The sequence below is a fragment of the Pan troglodytes genome, chromosome 3 (assembly GCF_028858775.2).
Source record: "Pan troglodytes isolate AG18354 chromosome 3, NHGRI_mPanTro3-v2.0_pri, whole genome shotgun sequence".
Classification (NCBI taxonomy): Eukaryota; Metazoa; Chordata; class Mammalia; order Primates; family Hominidae; genus Pan; species Pan troglodytes.
In genome coordinates, this window is record NC_072401.2 from 39,872,878 (window position 1) to 39,893,138 (window position 20,261).

The 20,261-nt window shown below is 41.3% G+C and overlaps 1 protein-coding gene across 9 annotated transcripts in view; it reads right to left on the reverse strand.

The window, feature by feature from the left end:
• SMIM14 (small integral membrane protein 14) overlaps positions 1-20,261 on the reverse strand; it is a 94,530-nt gene continuing 74,269 nt past the window's right edge. For 5 of the 9 annotated variants that reach the window (XM_063808462.1, XM_063808463.1, XM_063808460.1 and 2 more), the window contains exons 4-5: positions 12,016-12,158; positions 1-200 (exon numbers count right to left, since the gene is read on the reverse strand). In XM_063808462.1, coding sequence (XP_063664532.1) covers positions 93-200; positions 12,016-12,158 — 251 coding nt within the window. In that variant the 3' untranslated portion in view covers positions 1-92. 9 annotated transcript variants of the gene reach the window in all.

Here is a 20,261-nt window from a genome sequence, read left to right on the forward strand (position 1 = left end):
TTGAGCTCAGGAGTTGGAGACCAGCCTGGGCAACACAGTGAAACCCCATCTCTGCAAAAATTAGCCTGGTGTGGTGGGGTGTGCCTGTAGTCTCAGCTGCTTGTGGGGCTGAGGCGGGAGAATAGCTTGAGCTCCAGAGGTCGAGGCTGCAGTAAGCCATAATGGTGCTGCTGCATTCCAGCCTGGGTGACAAAGTGAGACTGTATCTCAAAAAAAAAAAAAAAAAAAAAAGTCTGTTAGATAAAAATGAAGACAAACAACATTTGCAAGGATATAAATCTTAACCCATTTATTGGGGGTATAGGCTCTGGTGTCAGATTTCCATCTGTCCTGTATTTTGTAACCACAAAATTGTCCTGGCTGGATTAATTGTAAGGAAGTCCCTTTAAACACATCTAGACTTCCAAAGTTTGTATACATACTAATTAGTTGTCATGAAAAGCTGCATTCAACCCAGGGTCTGAGATGCCTTTTGTATATGAAAAGTGCTTCTCCTTCTGACACTGACTGAATTACATACATAACAGATTCATTTATTTAAAAACAATTTAAGAGGCTTTTTCTATAATGCTGAACCTGCTGTGTGGTATTTATGTTTAATTCTGGTCAAATTTTCAAAACTAATAAACACTGCAATTCAAAACCATTAATCATCAAGCATAGACCAAGTATCTGAGGTTATGAGCACATATTTAAGAGGTTAGACTCTGGCAGTCCAGACATTGCAAATAATACTTTTCTCATTTCTAAATTTCCTAGAAACAAGTGGAGATTTGTAAAAGGAAATAATACTCTTTAAAACATTTATTTTTGACTCAGGATCTGGCTCTGTTGCCCTAGCTAGAGTGCAGTGGTGCCATCATCACAGCTCACACAATAGCCTGGAACTACTGGGCTCAAACCATCCTCCCACCTCAGCCTCCCAAGTAGCTGGGACTACAGATGCAGGCCATCATGTCCCACTAAGTTTTATTTTATTTTTGTAGAAACAGAGTCTATGTTGCTCAGGCTGGTCCTGAACTCCTGGCATCAAGTGATCCTCCCACCTCCCAATAAAACATGTACTGATGGCCAGGCACGTGGCTCATGCCTGTAATCCCAGCACTTTGGGAGGCCGAGGCGGGTAGATCATGAGGTCAAGAGATCAAGACCATTCTGGCCAACATGGTGAAACCCTGTCTCTACTAAAAATACAAAAATTAGCCAGGTGTGGTGGCACGCGCCGGTAGTCTCAGCTACTCTGGAGGCCGAGGCAGGATAATTGCTTGAACCCCAGAGGCGGAGGTTGCAGTGAGCCGAGATCGTGCCACTGCACTCCAGCCTGGCGACAGAGCAAGACTCTGTCTCAAAAAAAAAAAAACCAAAAACCAAAAAACCAAAACCAAAACCATGTATTGATATCAAAGTTTTTTTATCCTGGCAGGGCACAGTGGCTCACGCCTGTAATCCCAGCACTTTGGGAGGCTGAGGCAGGTGGATCACGAGGTCAGGAGTTCAAGACCAGCCTGGCCAAGATGGTGAAGACCCGTCTCTACTAAAAATACAAAAATTAGCCGGGCGCAGTGGCAGGCGCCTGTAATCCCAGCTACTCGGGAGGCTGAGGCAGGAGAATCGTTTGAAACCAGGAGGGTAGAGGTTGCAGTGAGCAGAGATTGTGCCACTGTACTCCAGCCTGGGTGACAGTGATACTATGTCTCAAAAAAAAAAAGAAAAAAAAAAAGAAAAAAAAGAAAGAAAGTTGCTTTATCTTTAAAACTATATGTATTGTTTTCACCCCTACATAGTCCTTGCCTCCCAGACATCTCCTCACTAACTTCAGTAGACATCTTAATTTGGCATCTGATGGTTTGAAATAGTTTCTGTAATCAAATCCTGAATAAAATCCATTTTAAAGCCTATAGAAAGTTAAGAAACAAGTATAAAAATTTGTTGAAATGTTTATTGAACGAACATAATACATTTGTCTGAGAAGAGATACGCACACTAAAGTCCCCTACAAGCAACTAACGGGAAAAGATCACACAGGTAACTCCAATTTTTAAAAATATGATCATGAAAGATAATCGTAGTTGATGTTTATGGAGCATCTTTTGGAGGGGGGAACCCCCAACAACTCTACAAATTGAGATCCAGAACAGAGAAAGTCATCAGGTGAAATGCCAAGACCAAAAAACTTATTTTATTTGAATTCCATTTTCTAAGAAGAAAACTAGTATTGCAGCAGAGTCACTTAATGAAAACTTAGTCGCTGAGGATTCAGATATCCATTGACATGTACATGACAATCTTTAGATTAAATCATAAAAAGTTGACTGTCTCCAAGAAATTGTTATTTCACAAATTTATCTATTTTAAATAACACTGAAGTTATTACATAAACACTGACATCAAAATCATGCCAGAGCAGTGTTACTATTTTTACATGTATATGAGTATTCATGATCTTTAATGTCTGGACACATTCTAGGTCACAGAACAGAAGCAAATTTTCACTTTTGTGTGTTTTTGGTACAGTGACATGTCTGGTTCCTTTTGAGCTAGATATGTCTGCTTAAATAATTAATTAACACTATTGGATATTAGTCCCTCAAAGTAAATGTCTATTTTACCTGGTATTCTAGGAAGAGAGAGAGAGAAAGAAAATAACCAAAGAAATGTGACTGCAATGTAATTTCCAAGAGAGAAACTCTACTTCTGAATACTGGCCCCATACTGCATATTTTATAAATATTTTTCTCACAACTTTTCTTAAAACTTAAGTTCTCTCTTAGGAATGTCTTTAGTTAGGTCTTACAAAGAAACTGTTTAATACACAATGTTAACATCTACTAGGCAAAAGATGCTTGCTTCTCTTCCCACAAAAGCCAAACAGAAAACAAAGAGTGTTACTAACGTTTTCTATTTATTCATTAATAAAAAGTGCATAGTACAAGCCCTTTATCCCAATCCAAGTACTCAGAAAAAGATTAACAACAGACCCTGGATGGCACAGACATAATTTGTTTGGCATGATTTAAACATATAAAATCAGTAATTAACATTTAGCATATCACACGACCACTTTTGCTTTTAACAAAGTAATCTTCACACATGGTAACAAATACCTATGATTTTTCATTTAGAAATATTATAAGAAGACTAAATTTACTATTGCAACAACGAAAATTTAACCCATTAAACTAGAAACTCTCTTCATTTTTCCTTCTTCAAATTACTGTTTTGTGTCTTAAACTGAGTTGGTCAAATTTGAGCACATAATTCATGTAGAGTGACAGACTTTCATTTAGAGTGATAGACTTCCAAGGTTCCTTTGAAAATTTAAGATACTGGTAATTCCATAAATACTCCCACACCACATACCACAAAAACACTAAAAGTAGCCATAGAATAGCTGTATTCAATAATTATTTTGGAAAATCCACATTGTAAAATATGACTTGCTGACCATGGAACAGTGCTTGGATAGATAACATGAAAAAAATGAAAAACATCTTTTTTTTTTTTTTGAGACGGAGTTTCACTCTTGTTGCCCAGGCTGGAGTGCAATGGCGTGATCTTGGCTCACTGCAACCTCCACCTCCCAGGTTCAAGTGATTCTCCTGCCTCAGCTTCCCAAGTAGCTGGGATTACAGGCATGCGCCACCACACCAGGCTACTTTTGTATTTTTAGTGAAGATGGAGTTTCTCCATGTTGGCCAGGCTGGTCTCGAACTCCTGACCTCAAGTGATCCGGCTCCCTCGGTCTCCCAAAGTGTTGGGATTACAGGCATGAGCCACTGTGCCCAGCCTGAAAAAAATCTTTTCCTAGAAACAGTTCCAATGTTAACTTTTCCCACATGGAAAGCAAAGCAAAACAAAACAAAAACAAAAAAACCCGAACAAAACAACCTCCCACTATTATTGTGCATAAAAACACATTAAATGACTCTAAAACAAAATAAACTTTTTTTTTTTGGTAGAGACAGGGTCTTGCTATGTTGCCCAGGCTAGTCTCAAACTCCTGCGCTCAAGCAGTTCTTGCCTCAGCCTTCCAAATTGCTGGGATTACAGGCATGAGCCACCATGACTGGCCTAAAACAAAATAAATTCTTAATGGCATTTGTAGAATGTGTTTAAGAGCCAAAACTGTGAAAATGTAAGCTTTATCTTTCTTTTTTCCTAGATTATTTAAAAAGGATTGTAGTCACAATTCAGATGAATGTTTACAAGCCAAATAATGATTTAAGAGTGTGCTCAATAAAAAGGCCATAGGTAGAAGCTTTAAGAATTAAATGGAATAATATAAATTACTAGGTCAACAAGAATATTTCATGTATAGTACACTGTCTAAGGAATGCAGAGAAATTTTACAAGAAACCCAAGACTAAATACTTCATTAAGAACACTGGTTACTAAGTAAATAGATGGCTCATGTAGGAAAAAGCTAATATATGTAGATGTAATGTCAACTAAGTGCATGTGACAGAAATGAAGAACTAGGAATAAGAATCCAGATTTTCCGGCCAGGCATGGTGGCTCACGTCTGTAATCCTAGCACTTTGGGAGGCCATAGTGGGTGGATCACCTGAGGTCAGGAGTTTGAGACCAGCCTGGCCTACATGGCGAAACCCCATCTCTACTAAAGATACAAAAATTAGCCGGGCGTGGTGGTGGGCACTTATAATCCCAGCTACTCAGGAGGCTGAGGAAGGAGAATCGCTCGAACCCGGGGGTGGATGTTGCAGTGAGCCAAGATCGCGCCACTTCACTCCAGCTTGGGCGAAAGAGCAAAACTCCATCTCAAAACAACAACCAAAAAGAATCAGATTTTTAGGTGTCTAATACTAGACATTCTGTATCCAAGTTTCAGCCACTTCATCCAATAAAGCCTTCTAAAGCCTTTTTTTTTTTTTTGAGACAGGGTCTCACTCTGTCACTCAAGCTGGAGTGCAGTGGCGTGATCTTGGCTTACTGCAACCTGTCTCCCAGGCTCAAGCGATTCTCCTGCCTCAGCCTCCCGAGTAGCTAAGACTACAGGCCGTGTCACCAAACCCGGCTAATTTTTGTATTTTTTGTAGACACGGGGTTTCACCGTCTTGGCCAGGCTGGTCTCAAACTCCTGACCTCAAGTGATCCACCTGCCCCAGCCTCCCAAAGTGCTGGGATTACAGGCATGAGTCGCTGCGCCCAGCTCCCAAAGCCAATTTTCAATTATTTGTGAGCCATAGATTCAGTGACTACATCAATATCTCTTGCCAGGGATTGGCCTAACAGCTCAGAGAACAGATTGTTAGGATATATGGGCAAGCCTTCTAAGTTCAAGAGGCAAGAGCAGAAAATGGAATGCTATAGGGATTTAGCTCCATCTTAAGCCATTCTGGCCCTTTCTGCTCTACTTTACCAGCTATAGAGTTAGGAAGGCTTCCAGTAGGCCACAGCAAGAGGAAGAACCTTTATTCTGTGGGGCTCATTTATCCAGGATTTAACTTACCTGTGTCATGTTACCCATCTATTAACACAAGTAATTTAGAGTTCGTTATATTATTTCAAGAAATTGAGCACAAAGCCAGGATGTACAAGGAGGAATTCAAACAATCAATATTGGATTATATAACGAAAAGATGCCCTTACAATGTTTATGATCTAGAATGTAATCATAATAAAGGGGGGAAAATACCTTATGAGTATCACAATTGTATCAGAGACTATTAAACAGTACAATGATACAGAGAATTTATTCAATTCATACAAGTAATTTACCAGATCTAAACAGTGAATAGACTGACCTAAGGGGAAAAAAATCCTTACATTGATAGCAAAATATCTTCTAGCCCCCATAAATAATCTGCAATCATTTGCTAGGAAAAAAACTTCATAACCATATGGGTCATGCAGACATTTTTATTTATTTATTTATTTTGAGACAGAGTCTCGCTGTGTCGCCCTGATTGGAGTGCAGTGGCACGATCTCAGCTTACTGCAACCTCCGTCTCCCAGGTTCAAGCAACTCCCCAGTAGCTGGGATTATAGGCACACACCACCATGCCTGGCTAATTTTTGCATTTTTAGTAGAGATGAGGTTTCACCATGTTGGTCAGGCTGGTCTCGAACTCCTGACCTCAGGTGATTCGCCTGCCTCGGCCTCCCAAAGTGCTGGGATTACAGGCATGAGCCACCGTGCCCAGCCCATGCAGACATTTTTAAGTGCTATTGGTATTCACTTTATTTCAAACTGAGCAAAACAATACAACCTTTTACTTTTTTATACATTTGAAAATTTCTCTCATATTAACATTCCTTCCTACCCCAATCCATCCCATCACCAAACAGGAATGAGATAAGGAGTGAAAAAAAGATGTTTGTTTCTCATTTTCCTTCTTTTCCCTTGAAGTAAGCCAGTAATTTATTAAAATATTTTACAGGTCAGAGGATAACAAAAGACTCAATGTAGTAAATAAGTAAATAGGCATTCAAATATCAGTAACCTAACAGGTCCTAATACAGCTTTAAGATTTTCTTTTTTTTTTTTTTTTTTTTTTGAGAGGGAGTCTCGCTCTATTGCTTAGGCTGGAGTGCAGTGGTGCGATCTTGGTTCACTGCAACCTCCACCTCCCGGGTTCAAGCAATTCTCCTGCTTTGGCCTCCTGAGTAGCTGGGATTACAGGCACATGCACCAACCCTGGCTAATTTTTCTGTATTTTTAGTAGAGACAGGGTTTCACCATGTTGGCCAGGCTGGTCTCGAACTCCTGACCTCAAGTGATCCACCCACCTCGGCCTCCCAAAGTGCTGGGATTACAGGTGTGAGCCACTGCACTGGCCTAAGATTTTCATTTTAACAGGGAAGTGTTAGAACAGAAAAGAAGCTTCCCAAGAGGCACTCATTTTAAAAATAAATTATAGCTTAAATTATTACTATGTGGATTATACCAGCAAAGGCAGAAAGAATTAATGTTTTCCTCCTTTCGTGAACCTTGTAAGGCTAGTGTTGAGTGGCTTACAAATGTCATATAATGGACTGTAAATCATCTGCCATATTGATCAATCATGTTTATTTAAGGTTTTCTTAACATTAGAGATTTTTAATGGGAGTATAAAATTAGTAAACAACCATTTCATTTTTTTCTCTCTTCCTATTCTAGCCACATAAGCCAGTTTAATCCATGACACAGATTTCAGCTGTAATTTGCAAAACAATCCAAGAGCTACCACAGTCCCCAAAACTACAGAAAACTGCCATCCACAAATAAACTACCAAGGTAAATGTAAATACAGCGTGGTTCTCATTTTCTTTCACACAATCCCAGACAACCCCAAATAACTTTATAAATACCTTATGAAAAAAAGCAATTTAAAAACCTATCAAATCTATTTAAAATATATAAATGCAGACCTCTCAAATTTCCTTCAATCAGGCCAGAAATTATCACAAAAATTATAATCACAGTTACAAACAGAATGAGTGGAATGTTTGTAAGTTTAGGACAACCAAAAAAGCCCCATGTAACTTTTTAAAAATATAATCACTCACTCAAATATACTGTAAATAGGAATGGCAGTAACACAGGAAGCAAAAATAAACTTGCAAGTGAAATTTCTAGAAGCTCATGAAAACAATACCATCCCATATTGCAGATACAAAAGGAAAAACAGTTCTAATGGGGTTAAGAGTACTCTGGTCATCTTCGTTCGTTTGGTCGTGCAAGGTGTTAACTATTTTCACATCCCATATCACAAAGTTAGTCCACAGGAGGAGCTGGTGGATCTTGTCCCTGGCATTAGAAAGAAATAAATTATTTAACTGACTTTTTAAAAATTCAAAAAATTTTTAAATTTATTACTTTTTTAAAAATTGACTTATTAAATCCCAGTGCAACCAATCTAACACATAGAGAAACAACTGAGCAGCAATGCCCCCAACCATCCCATCCCAAATATATGCTTATTTGGACTTTTCATATGTTTTTACATGAGGGAACACTAGATTAAATAACACTGTGATTTTCCACCATTTGTCTCATTTTTCCCTGTAGAATGGAAGAGAGAGGGAATTTGTACAACAGTGATGTTATCACTCCTACCAGCCCCAGGAGTGATCTTCAAACCTATGAAAGTATCTTCATCCCTCTTGCTAAAGTTGATTGGCTAAGCAAAGTACTGTATATTTAAAATGAAGCTAGGGACTTTTGTTTCTCAATACTGAATGTCTACGAGGAAGCATGTGGCTGCAGTTGCTTCTGGTAGTCATCCTATGACCCTAAGGGGAGCCCATCTTGGAATGAAGTTGATAGTATGAGGAAAGAAACTAGGTCTTTGATGACACTGTTAAAACTTTCTTAACACTGACCCTACCTCTGAATTTTTTTGACGTGTAAATCAATGAAGCCACTTGTTTTAAACCACTTGGAATTGACTTTTGTTAACTTGCAATAGAAAGCAAGTGAACTGTAAAGGAAAGATCAGAGTTTTTAAGATTCTCAAGATTTTATTTATTTACGCTGAAATGATACATGACGCCCGAGTTGGGGGTGATCAATATTTCTCCTTGAAATTAGTCTCAACACATTTTCTTACTTATTCCTAAGACAGTGGAACTACTATTCCTAGAAACACTGGCCTACAATGAATTAAGGTCCAGGAGAGGGTAATCTTGCATTTCTGTCATTTTAATAGTTTTTTTTTTTTTTTTTCCTTGAGACGGAGTCTCACTCTGTCGCCCAGGCTGGAGTACAGTGGTGCGATCTTGGCTCACTGCAAACTCCGCCTCCCGGGTTCAAGTGATTTGCCTGCCTCAGCCTCCCGAGTAGCTGGGATTACAAGCATGTGCCACCACACCTGGTTAATTTTTTTGTATTTTTAGTAGAGACAGGGTTTCACCATGTTGGTCAAGCTGGTCTCCAACTCCTGACCTCAAATGATCCACCTGCCTCAGCCTCCCAAAGTGCTGGGATTACAGGTGTAAGCCACCGTGCCCAGCCCATTTTAATGATTTCTAAGTCAGGTTATTAAGAGTTCTATTTCTTTAGCTCCAAACGTTGAGGAATTTACTCTTTGATATGAAAGTAACAAAGCTATACAAAGAAAGTAAGAAAGAAGGCTAAGGAATAAACACTTTATCAAGACAATATGCAAGCTGTTTTATAAATACTCTCTTCTCCAAGAAAAAATAAAAATAAATGTAAGGCTTTTTATATAGTGCTAATAATGCCGGTTTTTTTTTTTTTTTTTTTTGAGACGGAGTCTCGCTCTTGTTGCCCAGGCTGGAGTGCAATGGCGCCATCTCAGCTCACTGCAACCTCCACCTTGTGGGTTCAAGCAATTCTCCTGCCTCAGCCTCACAAGTAGCTGGGATTACAGGCACGCGCCACCACACCTGGCTAATTTTTGTACTTTTAATAGAGACGGAGTTTGGTTATGTTGGCTAGGCTGGTCTTGAACTCCTGACCTCAGGTGATCCGCCCGCCTCAGCCTCCCAAAGTGCTGGGATTACAGGTGAGAGCCACCGCGCCTGGTCTATAATGCCTTCTTTCTTAAAGTTAGCATGCTACGTATCTTTTTTGTGTATGTTTTTCGTTTTGATTTTTTTTCTTTCTATGCTACACATCTAAATGTTCTATTCCTTAAAAAACAAAGCAAAACATTGACCAATTAACACTGCACACTTGCTTTCTCTTATATAAAAAATGAGTCTAACTGAACTTCTGATATCAACACCACAACACTGGAGAAAAGAAACAATTACTTTAGGAATTCCACACGGTAAAGGTTGGAAAAGAGAATTAGTGGGATAATTTGGTATACAACAAGTGAATCTGGCCGGGCATGGTGGCTCATGCCTGTAATACCAGCACTTTGGGAGGCAAATGCAGGCAGAGCACCTGAGGTTAGGAGTTCAAGACCAGCCTGGCCAACGTGGCGAAACCCTGTATCTACTAAAAATACAAAAATTAGCCAGGTGTGGTGACACACATCTGTAATGCCAGTACTTCGGGAGGCCGAGGCAGGCACATCACTTGAGGTCAGGAATTTGAGACCAGCCTGGCCAACATGGTGAAACCCCATCTCTACTAAAAATCCAAAAATTAGCCAGATGTGGTGGTGTGCACCTGTAATCCCAACTACTCGGTAGGTGGAGGCAGGAAAATCACTTGAACCTGGGAGGCAGAGGCTGCAGTGAGCTGAGAGTGTACCAATGCACTCCAGCCTGGAGGACAGAGTGAGACTCCATCTCAAAAAAAAAAACAACAAAAACAAGCAAATCTATCATGGAAATTTTCCTTTTTTTTTTTTGATGCTCTATTATCTTATAGTTTTTTAATTATAAATTTTAACATTTATTTAAATTGACGAATAAAAATTGTATATATTTGTCATATACAACATGTTTTGAAATATGTATACATTTGTAGAATGGCTAAATAGAGGTAACTGGCATATTCATGGAATTTTTTTTTTTTTTTTTTTGAGACGAAGTTTCACTCTCATCGCCTAGGCTGGAGTGCAATGGCACGATCTTGGCTCACTGCAACCTCCATCTCCTGGGTTCAAGCAATTCTCTTGCCTCAGCCTCCCGAGTAGCTGGGATTACAGGCGCCCACCACCAGGCCCAGCTAATTTTTGTATTTTTACTAGAGACAGGGTTTCACCATGTTGGCCAGGCTGGTCTCGAACTCCTGACCTCAGGTGATCTGCCCATCTTGGCCTCTCAAAGTGCTGGAATTACAGGCATGAGCCACCGCGCCCGGCCTCATGGAAATATTTTTAAAGAGATAATATTTAAATTCAGTGTTAAAAAAAAAACATAAATACTGGTTCTGAAAAGGATTAAAAGGAATCCTTTAACAGAGGTTCTTTTTTTTTGAGACATAGTCTCACTCTGTAGCCCAAGCTGGAGTGTGGTGGTGTGATCTTGGCTCACTGCAACCTCTGCCTCCTGAGCTCAAACGATTCTCATGCCTCGGCCTCCTGAGTAGCTAAGACTACAGGCGCATGCCACCACGTCTGGCTAATTTTTTGTATTTTAGTAGAGACAGGGTTTCACCATGTTGCCCAGGGTGGTCTTGAACACCGGAGCTCAGGCGATCCGCCGCCCTTGGCCTCCCAAAGTGCTGGGATTGCAGGCGTGAGCCACAGTGCCTGGCCAACAGAGGTTCTCTTAAAGATAGTCCTGAAAACTCCCTATTGGGTCACTTTATCATAGTTTTAATTTAGAAGGTTCTAAAAATGGTTGTAATCATGACTATCAAGATTTATCAACATGAATGATTCCGACCTCTCCTTTTGCCAGCTCAGCTGGTTTATTGTGGTACAGAAATGGAAAATGGGTTTGAGAGAAATAGGATGGGAAAATGAGGAAAATAAAATAAGATAGGCTCAGTGTCTCTACTGAATAGCTAGGACAGAAAGGGGTCAAACATTTCAACTAAAGCTACTAAGAGTTTAGGGGCTGGAAGCATGAGAGGCAAGGGATCAACTGTGAGGTGGACAGAACTGGGTAGTGGAGGATTGAGACTTGAGCAATATTGCTGTGGATTATGAAATGGATTATTTTTGATGCTTCTCATGTGAGTAAAGATTAGAATTCAAGCCTGGGCAACCTGGCAAAACCCCATCTCTACAAAAAAATACAAAAAACTAGCCAGGTGTGCTAGTGCATGCCTGTGGTCCCAACTACTTGGGAGGCTAAGGTGGGAGCCTAGGAGGTGGAGGCTTCAGTGAGCTAAGATTGCACCAATGCAGTCCAGCCTGGGCGGCACAGCAAGACCCTGTCTGAAAAAAAAAAAAAAGGATTGGAATTCATTTTCAAATTAATTTTGGGCTTCTGGTCTGTGCTTCTTTCTGCATTTAACTCCACAAAGATTAAGCTGTCAATTAAATCTTGGAATTGCAATATTTAATAGAACTACATAGGTAGAATACTCTGTGAGTTAAATATAATTTAACCAATTTAGGTGTTTTAGTCAAAACCAAGTCCTTCCCTGCCCCAGGCCACATACATTCCCTTACCCAAAAAGCATTTAAAATCTGCAACACTTACATTATGAGGACTGGTTGGCTTTCCAGGTAGGTTGGATCCTCTTAGATTAGGAGGTCTCAGTAAGAACAAGATCAATGCAATAACCATCCAGCCTACTAAGATCATTGTAACACTGATGCCATTATCACCAGAGGGTCCCGGTACTAAAGACAAACAAAAAATGTAGCATGCTCACAATATTGTTAAAAGTAAAAACAAATTCTAATGTTTAAATGTCAGTTTCAAATATTGTATTAATATAAAAGTTGTATTGATAAATTACAAAAGTACATATTATATCTTCAATTTCCCTTTCCCCCAGTGAGAACATCTAAAAAGTAAATGATGTTAAATAGTCATAAACCAAAACTTAGTACGTTTTTGTTGTTTTTGTTTTTTGAGACAGGGTCTTGCTCCATCAAACAGGCTGGAGTGCGGTGGCACAACCATAGCTCACTACAGCCTTAACCTTCTATGTTCATGGGATCCTCTCACCTCAGCCTCCTGAGTAGCTGGGACTACAGGTGTGTGCCACCATGCCCCATGCACCTAATTTTTAATTTTTATTTTTAGTAGAGACACTATGTTGCCTGGGCTGGTCTCTAACAATTTTTTTTTTTTTTTGAGATGGAGTCTCACTCTGTTGCCAAGGCCAGAGTGCAGTGGGACAATGTTGGCTCACTGCAACCTCTGCCTCCCAAGTTCAAGCAATTCTGCCTCAGCCTCCTGAGTAGCTGGGATTACAGGCATGCGCCACCATGCCCAGCTAATTTTTGTATTTCTAGTTGAGACGGGGTTTCACCATTTTGGCCAGGCTAGTCTCAAACTCCTGACCTCAGGTGATCCACCTGCCTTGGCCTCCCAAAGGGCTGGGATTACAGGTGTGAGCCACTGTGTCCAGCCCCACACCCCTAATTTTTAAAAATTTTTTAGTAGTGACGACATCTCACTATGTTGCCTGGACTAGTCTCTAACACATTTTTTAATAGTATAATAATTCTTAATATTTTGGGGTAACAGAATCATTTGAGAATTTGATAAAAATTAAGAACTCTTTCCATTTTAAGAATCCATGGGGTCTTCAACTGAGGTCTTGCAAGGCAAGCCGGCCATGCCATGTTTGTAGATTAATGAGGCTAGGGGCCCTAACTTCCCTAAGATCTACTTTTCTAGCTACCTTCTGCCTGTGTCTGGCACCTACATCCTTCAGGATTGTTCTTTTTGATCCATTCTGGATTAAAAATAAATATGAAAAGCACTCACGTATACCAAATTCCACAATTTTGTATATAATTGTGGAAGGTTTAAGAACCCACAAAGCCACGAATCCATATGAATCCAAGTTAAGACCACAGAAAAAACACTCTCCTTTGGGGGGAAAATCTGCTTCTTAATTACAGAGGCATCATGAAAAAGAAAGGGGACATCTGGGCTGCGTAATATATACATTAAAAGACCCCTTTAATTACAGTCTCAACCAAAGAGATTAATTTGACCTTCTTTTTCACACAAAGGAGTTGAATTCAGATCTAGATATTTTAAATTTTTATCAATTTTTCTCTTCTATTCTATCAATTTTTTCTATTTATCAAGAGAAAAATGCTAGACAGGGATGTATGTGCGTATACAGGCATCAGTTTTTCCTGGTTCCTTGACATAGCCATGTCTTATTTAATTTGAAATAACAAGTGCCTAGCACAGTGCCTGACCCATGATATGAGGTTAACAAATTTCTAATAAATGAAACGTAGATTTTTTATTGAAGTATATTAGAGAACTCAATTTTCAGAAATAAAAATGGCCAGGTGCAGTGGCTCACGCCTGTAATCCCAGCACTTTGGAAGGCCAAGATGGGCGGATTGCCTGAGCTCAGGAATTCGAGACCAGCCTGGGCTATATGGTGAAACCCCATCTCTGAGGGAGAAGAAAAGGAAAAATCCATTAGGTAAACAGTTAAGGCTGGGCCCCGAGAAGTGCTTGCCTGAAAAATCACAGCTGCTGCAGCTGCACAGATAAGCCTGGACAGATAAACAGCCAGTAAAGCAAAGAAGCCTTTTTGTTCTTTGTATAATCAGTGAGCTCCCAGGAAAAAGTTTCCTCCCCTTTTCAGGCATATACACAGTGGGCTCCGTGGGAACTTGCATAGGGCGGAGTGGGGCTTACCTAAAAAAACCCAGTTATACAAAGAAGAGAAGCTGTGCTTTCTGCTTAGAAACAATCCCACAGCTGGAAAAAGGGAGTTGCACAGACAGCTTTTCGAAAAAGAAAAATTACTCAATCAGTTACAAGGAGGAGAGCAGTTTCTTTTTTTTGTTTGTTTTTTTGAGACGGAGTCTTGCCCTGTCGTCCAAGCTGGAATACAATGGCATGTCAGCTCACTGCAACCTCCACCTCCCGGGTTCAAGCGATTCTCCTGTCTCAGTCTCCCCTGTAGCTGGGATTACAGGCACATGCCACCATGCCTGGCTAACTTTTTGTATCTTTAATAGAAATGGGGTTTCACCATGTTGGCCAGGCTGGTCTCAAACTCCTGACCTCGTGATCTGCCTGCTTCGGCCTCCCAAAGTGCTGGGATTACAGGCATGAGCCACCGCGCCTGGCTGCAGTTTCTTATAAAAGCATTTTGCATTCAGCTGTAACCAAGCTATCCACTTGGACTCTCCTCTCTGCAGAGAGCTTTCTCCTTTTGCTTATTACATTTTCGCTCCAACTTCACCCTTGTAACCGTGCTCCTTAATCATTTTAGAGGCGAGACAAAGAACTCAGGGTGATACCTCACAAGAGAAACCAATATATGAAGGTGCATTGGCGAGACTGCAACATCTCTACGAAAATTAGCTGGGTGGGGTGGCGTGAGCCTGTAGTCCCAGCCACCCAGGAGGCTGAGGCACGAGAATTGCTTGAACCCAGGAGGCAGAGGTTGTAGTGAGCTCAGATTACACCACTGCACTCCAGCCTGGGCGAGTGAGCAAGACCCTGTCAAAAAAAAAAAAAAAAAAAAAAAAAAAACGAAAAGAAAGGAAAAGAAAAAGAAATAAAAATTATAGATTAGATTTCTAGAGGAAAATGTAGTATCCCTAGGTGATTATTAAAATAGCTTGTCAAGACCACAGCTGTTTGGTTTTGATCTCCTTGCCTCAGGAAAAAGTAAAAGAAATCCAGATAAGATGTTGAAACTAATCTGATACACTGCATTGGGTCAGTGGGTCCAGGGCTCAATTCCACAAAAGGGAAGGAATTGGTGGCACTGCTGAGGCCAAAAGGCTAGTGATAAAAGGGGACAAAGTCAAGTTAAGAGTTGCGCTGGCCCTGCTGCAACGAAGTCTTATGGCAAACAAATTAGTACAAAATATACATTAAAAAGAGCTGAGCTGGCCTAAGAGCAGGATGGATAGGAATGTAGCCTCTGTTCCAAACCCAGTCACTTCCCTAGAAACAGCTAAACAGGCCGGGCGTGGCAGCTCATGTCTGTAATCCCAGCACTTTGAGAGGCCAAGGCGGGCAGATCCCTTGAACTCAGGAGTTTGAGACCAGCCTGGGCAACATGACAAAAACCCGTATCTACAAAAAATTAAAAAAAAAAAATAGCCGGGTGTGGTGGTGTGTGCCTGCGGTCCCAGCTACTCAGGAGGCTGAGGTGGGAGGATGGCTTGAGCCCAGGAGGTGGAGGTTGCAGTGAGCTGTAATTGCACCACTGCACTCCAGCCTGGGCAACAGAGCCAGACACTGTCTCAAAACATAAACAAAAACAAAAACAAACCACTTTCTTCCATTGTCTTCTGTGTCACTACCATTGTCTAACAGTTGGACACTCCTTCATCAATAATTCTCTTTTTCTTTATATCAACAGTTCTTTTTTTTTTCTCTTTTTTTGAGATGGAATCTCGTTCTGTCACCAGGCTGGAGTGCAGTGGCGCGATCTCCACTCACTACAACCTCTGCCTCCTGGGTTTTATTTGTAGTAGAGCTGGGATTTCACTATGTTGGCCAGGCTGTTCTCAAACTCCTGACCTCAGGTGATCCATCTGCCTTGGCCTCCGAAAATGCTGGGATTACAGGCATGAGCCACCGCAATCAGCCAACATCAATAGTTTTAAACTATGGTATACATCAGAGTCACCTGAAAACTTCTTAAAAATGCAGAAATCCAGGAAGCACGAGGTCAAGAGATCACCCGCAAGGCAGAGGTTGCAGTGAGCTGAGATCGCGCCACCACACTCCAGCCTGGCGACAGAGCGAGACCCCGTCTCAAACAAAACAAAACAAAATGCAGAAATCCCACCTTCCACTTAACATATTCAGTACTTTAGTATTCCAAACAAAAATCATGAGCATCTCCCCCTGCCCTACCCCCTTCCACCCCAACTACCAAACTGGATCTCTGTTCATCCAGTTGCCCAGGGCAGAACCTAAGAAAACACCTTTTTTCTTTCTCAACAGCCCTGTATTTAATCCATCATGAAGTTTCTTGCAATTTTTCCTCCTAAATATCACTTGTATCTGCCCACTTTTAGCTCCATGTCCCCACCTGCTCAAACTACCATAACCTCTTATCTGGTCTATTGCAGTGGCCTCTTAAGGGATCTCCCTATATCTACTCCTGCTTCCCCTGTGCTCTATATTGTTTCCAGAGTGATTTTTTTTTCTTTTTTTTAAAAGCAAATACATGTTGAGTTTCCCTATGTGAAATGCTTGGGAATACAAGTGTTTCAGAATTCAGATTTTTTCAGATTTGGGGATATATGCAATATACTTATTGGTTCAGCAGCCCTAATCCTAAAATCCAAAATCTGAAATGTTCCAATGAGCATTTCCTTTGAGCATCATGTCAGCACTGAATAAGTTTCAGATTTTGGAGCATTTCAAATTTTCAGATTAGGGATATTCAACCTACACTATTATTTTTATTTTAAATAATAGTTAAGGCCAGACCTGATGGGGCTCATGCCTGTAATCCCAGCACTTTGGGAGGCCAAGGCAGGAAGATCCCTTGAGCTCAGGAGTTCAAGACCAGCCTGGGCAAAATGGCTGGTGCTGAACTTCTGGCCTCATGCAATCCTCCTGCCTTGGTTTCCCAAAGAGCTGAGATTACAGGTGTCAGTCGGTAGTCATGCCCAGCCATGACTTTTTAATATTCTTTGCAAGTAAAAAATTCTGAAGCTTAAGAGAGTTAAACCTCAGATTCCAAGTTTACTAATTCTTATTTCTAGACAAAGGACCCCTGATTCTTTTTTAGAATCTCACGCCGGGCACGGTGGCTCACACCTGTAGTCCCAGCACTTTGGGAAGGTAAGGCAGGTGCATCACCTGAGGTCTGGAGTTCAACACCAGCCTGGCCAACATGGTGTTGGCCATCTCTACTAAAGCTCCTCTCTACTAAAAATACAAAAATTAGCCAAGCATGGTGGTGCACACCTGTAATCCCAGCTACTTGGGGGGTTGTAGCGGAAAAATTGCTCGAACCCGGAAGACAGGTCGCAGTGAGCCAAGATCATGCCACTGCACTCCAGCCTGGGCAACATAGTGAGACTCCATCTCAACATCAACAACAACAAAATCGTAATGTCCACTTCTTTTTTAGAATCTCACAATAAGTAATATGACTCATAGTTCCCTTAACTATCTCCTAGCTTGGTTCCTATTGCAGCTTTTCCTTCTTGCTTACTGCTGCCAGAAAAGTCTGCTTAAAACTGTTCTTGGCTGGATACAGTGGCTCATGGCTGTGATCTCAGCACTCTAGGAGGCTGAGGCAGGAGGATCCCCGGAGCCCAGGCGTTTGAGACCAGCCTGGGCAACACAGTGAGACCCCTGTCTCTACAAAAAAAATTTAAAAATTAGCTGAGTGTGGTGGTGCAGGCCTGTAATCCCAGCTACTCGGGAGGCTGAGGTGGGAGGATCACTTAAGCCCAGGTGGTCAAGGCTGCAGTGAATTGTAATCACACAACTGCACTCCAGCCTGGGTGGCAGAGACAGACCCTGTCTCAACCCCCAAACAAACAAACAAACAAAAAATCCCCTCTGCTCTTAACACGTCTCTGCTGATCAATGTGGTAACTCAGTTTCCACTGCCTACTGTTTCAACTCTGGGGTTTTTGTTTTTGTTTTTATTGAGTCAGTGTCTCACTCTGTCTCCCAGGCTGGAGTGCAGTGGCACAATCACAGCTCACTGCAACCTTTGCCTCCCAGGCTCAAGTGATCCTCTCACCTTAGCCTCCTGAGTAGCTGAAATTGTAGGCGCATGCTGCCGTGCCCAATTAATTTTTTTATATTTTTAAAACTTTTTTTATTTTTTAGAGACAGGGTCTCACTATGTTGCCCAGGCTGATCTCGAATTCCTGAGCTCAAGTGATCTGCCCACCTTGGCCTCCCAAAGTTCTGGGATTACAGGCATGAGCGACCCCACCTGGCCCTAATTTTTGTATTTTTAGTAGAGACGGTGTTTTGCCATGTTGCCAAGGCTTGTCCCGAACTCCTGAGCTCAAGCAACCCACCCACCTAAGCCTCGCAAAGTGCTAGGATTATAAGCATGAGCTACTGTGCCCAGCAACTCTAAGTTCTTTAGCTCAGCCTTTCCTCATATGATTGGGCCTTACTCATCTAATCTTACCTCTTACCACTTCTCAGAAAATGCATCCTCTGCTCTAGTCACCCCCATACCTCTTCTTTTTTTTATTTTTTTTGAGACGGAGTTTCACGCTTGCTGGCCAGGCTGGAGTGCAACGGCACAATCTCTGCTCACTGCAACCTCTGCCTCCCGGGTTCAAGTGATTCTCATGCGTCAGCCTCCCAAGTAGCTGGGATTACAGGTGCTCGCCACCACACCCGGCTAATTTTTTGTATTTTTAGTAGAGACTGGGTTTCACCATGTTGACCAGGCTGGTCTCGAACTCCTGATCTCAGGTGATCCACTCACCTCAGCCTCCCAAAGTGATGGGATTACAGGCATGAGCCACCGCCCCTGGCCCCTCTTCTTTTTCTAGCCAAGGATTCCCTGGCCTGGCTATGCATCAGAATAGCCTGTGACAGTATCAACACCACAGATTCTAAGGCACTGCCTAAGACCATCTGATTCAGGAGCAGCTTCGGGGTGGGATCAGGAGCCAACAATATTTTTTAAAAGCTTTCCAAATGAATCTGATGCAACAGTTGAATGCGAACTTGTCTGGCAGCATTTGCCAACTATGCAAATTCAGTCTTCCTGGGGTACTCGTTATTTCCCTGTCTACCATGTTCTTACAACTGACTCCATTTATTCACCTATATCCTACATCCCTCTTCCATAAAAATCTCCATTTCCTCCACCCACTTTTTCCTCTGCCTTCTCTGGACTACTATAGCATTTCTAGTTTGAAGGAATGGTTTCCTGTCTCTCCTAATTAACTTTTTAAGAACTGAGACCATCTCATAGCTGTTTGACTGTACCACCTCTTAGATATATAATCCCTGAGCCTCAAGTTTCTTTTTCTTTTTTCTTTCTCCTCTTCCTCCTCCTCCTCTTCTTCTTCCCCTTCTCTTCCTCTACTTCTTCTTCTTCTATTATTATTATTATTATTTTGAGATGGAGTCTTGCTCTGTCACCAGGCTGGAATGCAGTGGCACCATCTTGGCTCACTGCAACCTCCGCCTCCCAGTTTCAAGCAATTCCCCTGCCTCACAAATAAAATGCCAAATGGAATATTCACAATGAAGCTGTTAACTTAGCTGGATACCAAGAGGATGAAAAGGTAGAGACAGAGGCTCTAAGAGCTGGCCCATCCTCAGAAGATTATTTGTATAAACTTATATAGGTTTCTGCTGGGGAAAGCAAAAACAGAACAGCAGTGAAAGTGGACAATACACCGGTATGCTCTAACCCTGTAGTTTTTGGTCCTATACAGTAATTACATTATCCTAAGCATAGCTACCAGTTTTCAAGCTGAGTCAAGGGTGATCTCTATCATTCCCTAATGTAGATCTGTTATTCTCCTACAGGCTGAGTATTCCTACTCTAAAAATCTAGAATCCTCCAAAATCCAAAACTTTTTGAGAGCTGACATCATGCTCAAAAGAAATGCTTATCAGAACATTTCACATTTTCAGGTTAGGGATGGTCAACTGGTAAATGAATCTGAAAAAAATCTGAAACTGAATACACTTCTGGCTCCAAGCATTTCAAATAAGGGATATTCAACCTATACTTTCATATTGTGTTCTGCGAGGGTGCCCCATAGTGTTATTTCAGATTAGCGTTTTTTAGAGAAAGATAACCTGAATGGAAAGCATCCTCT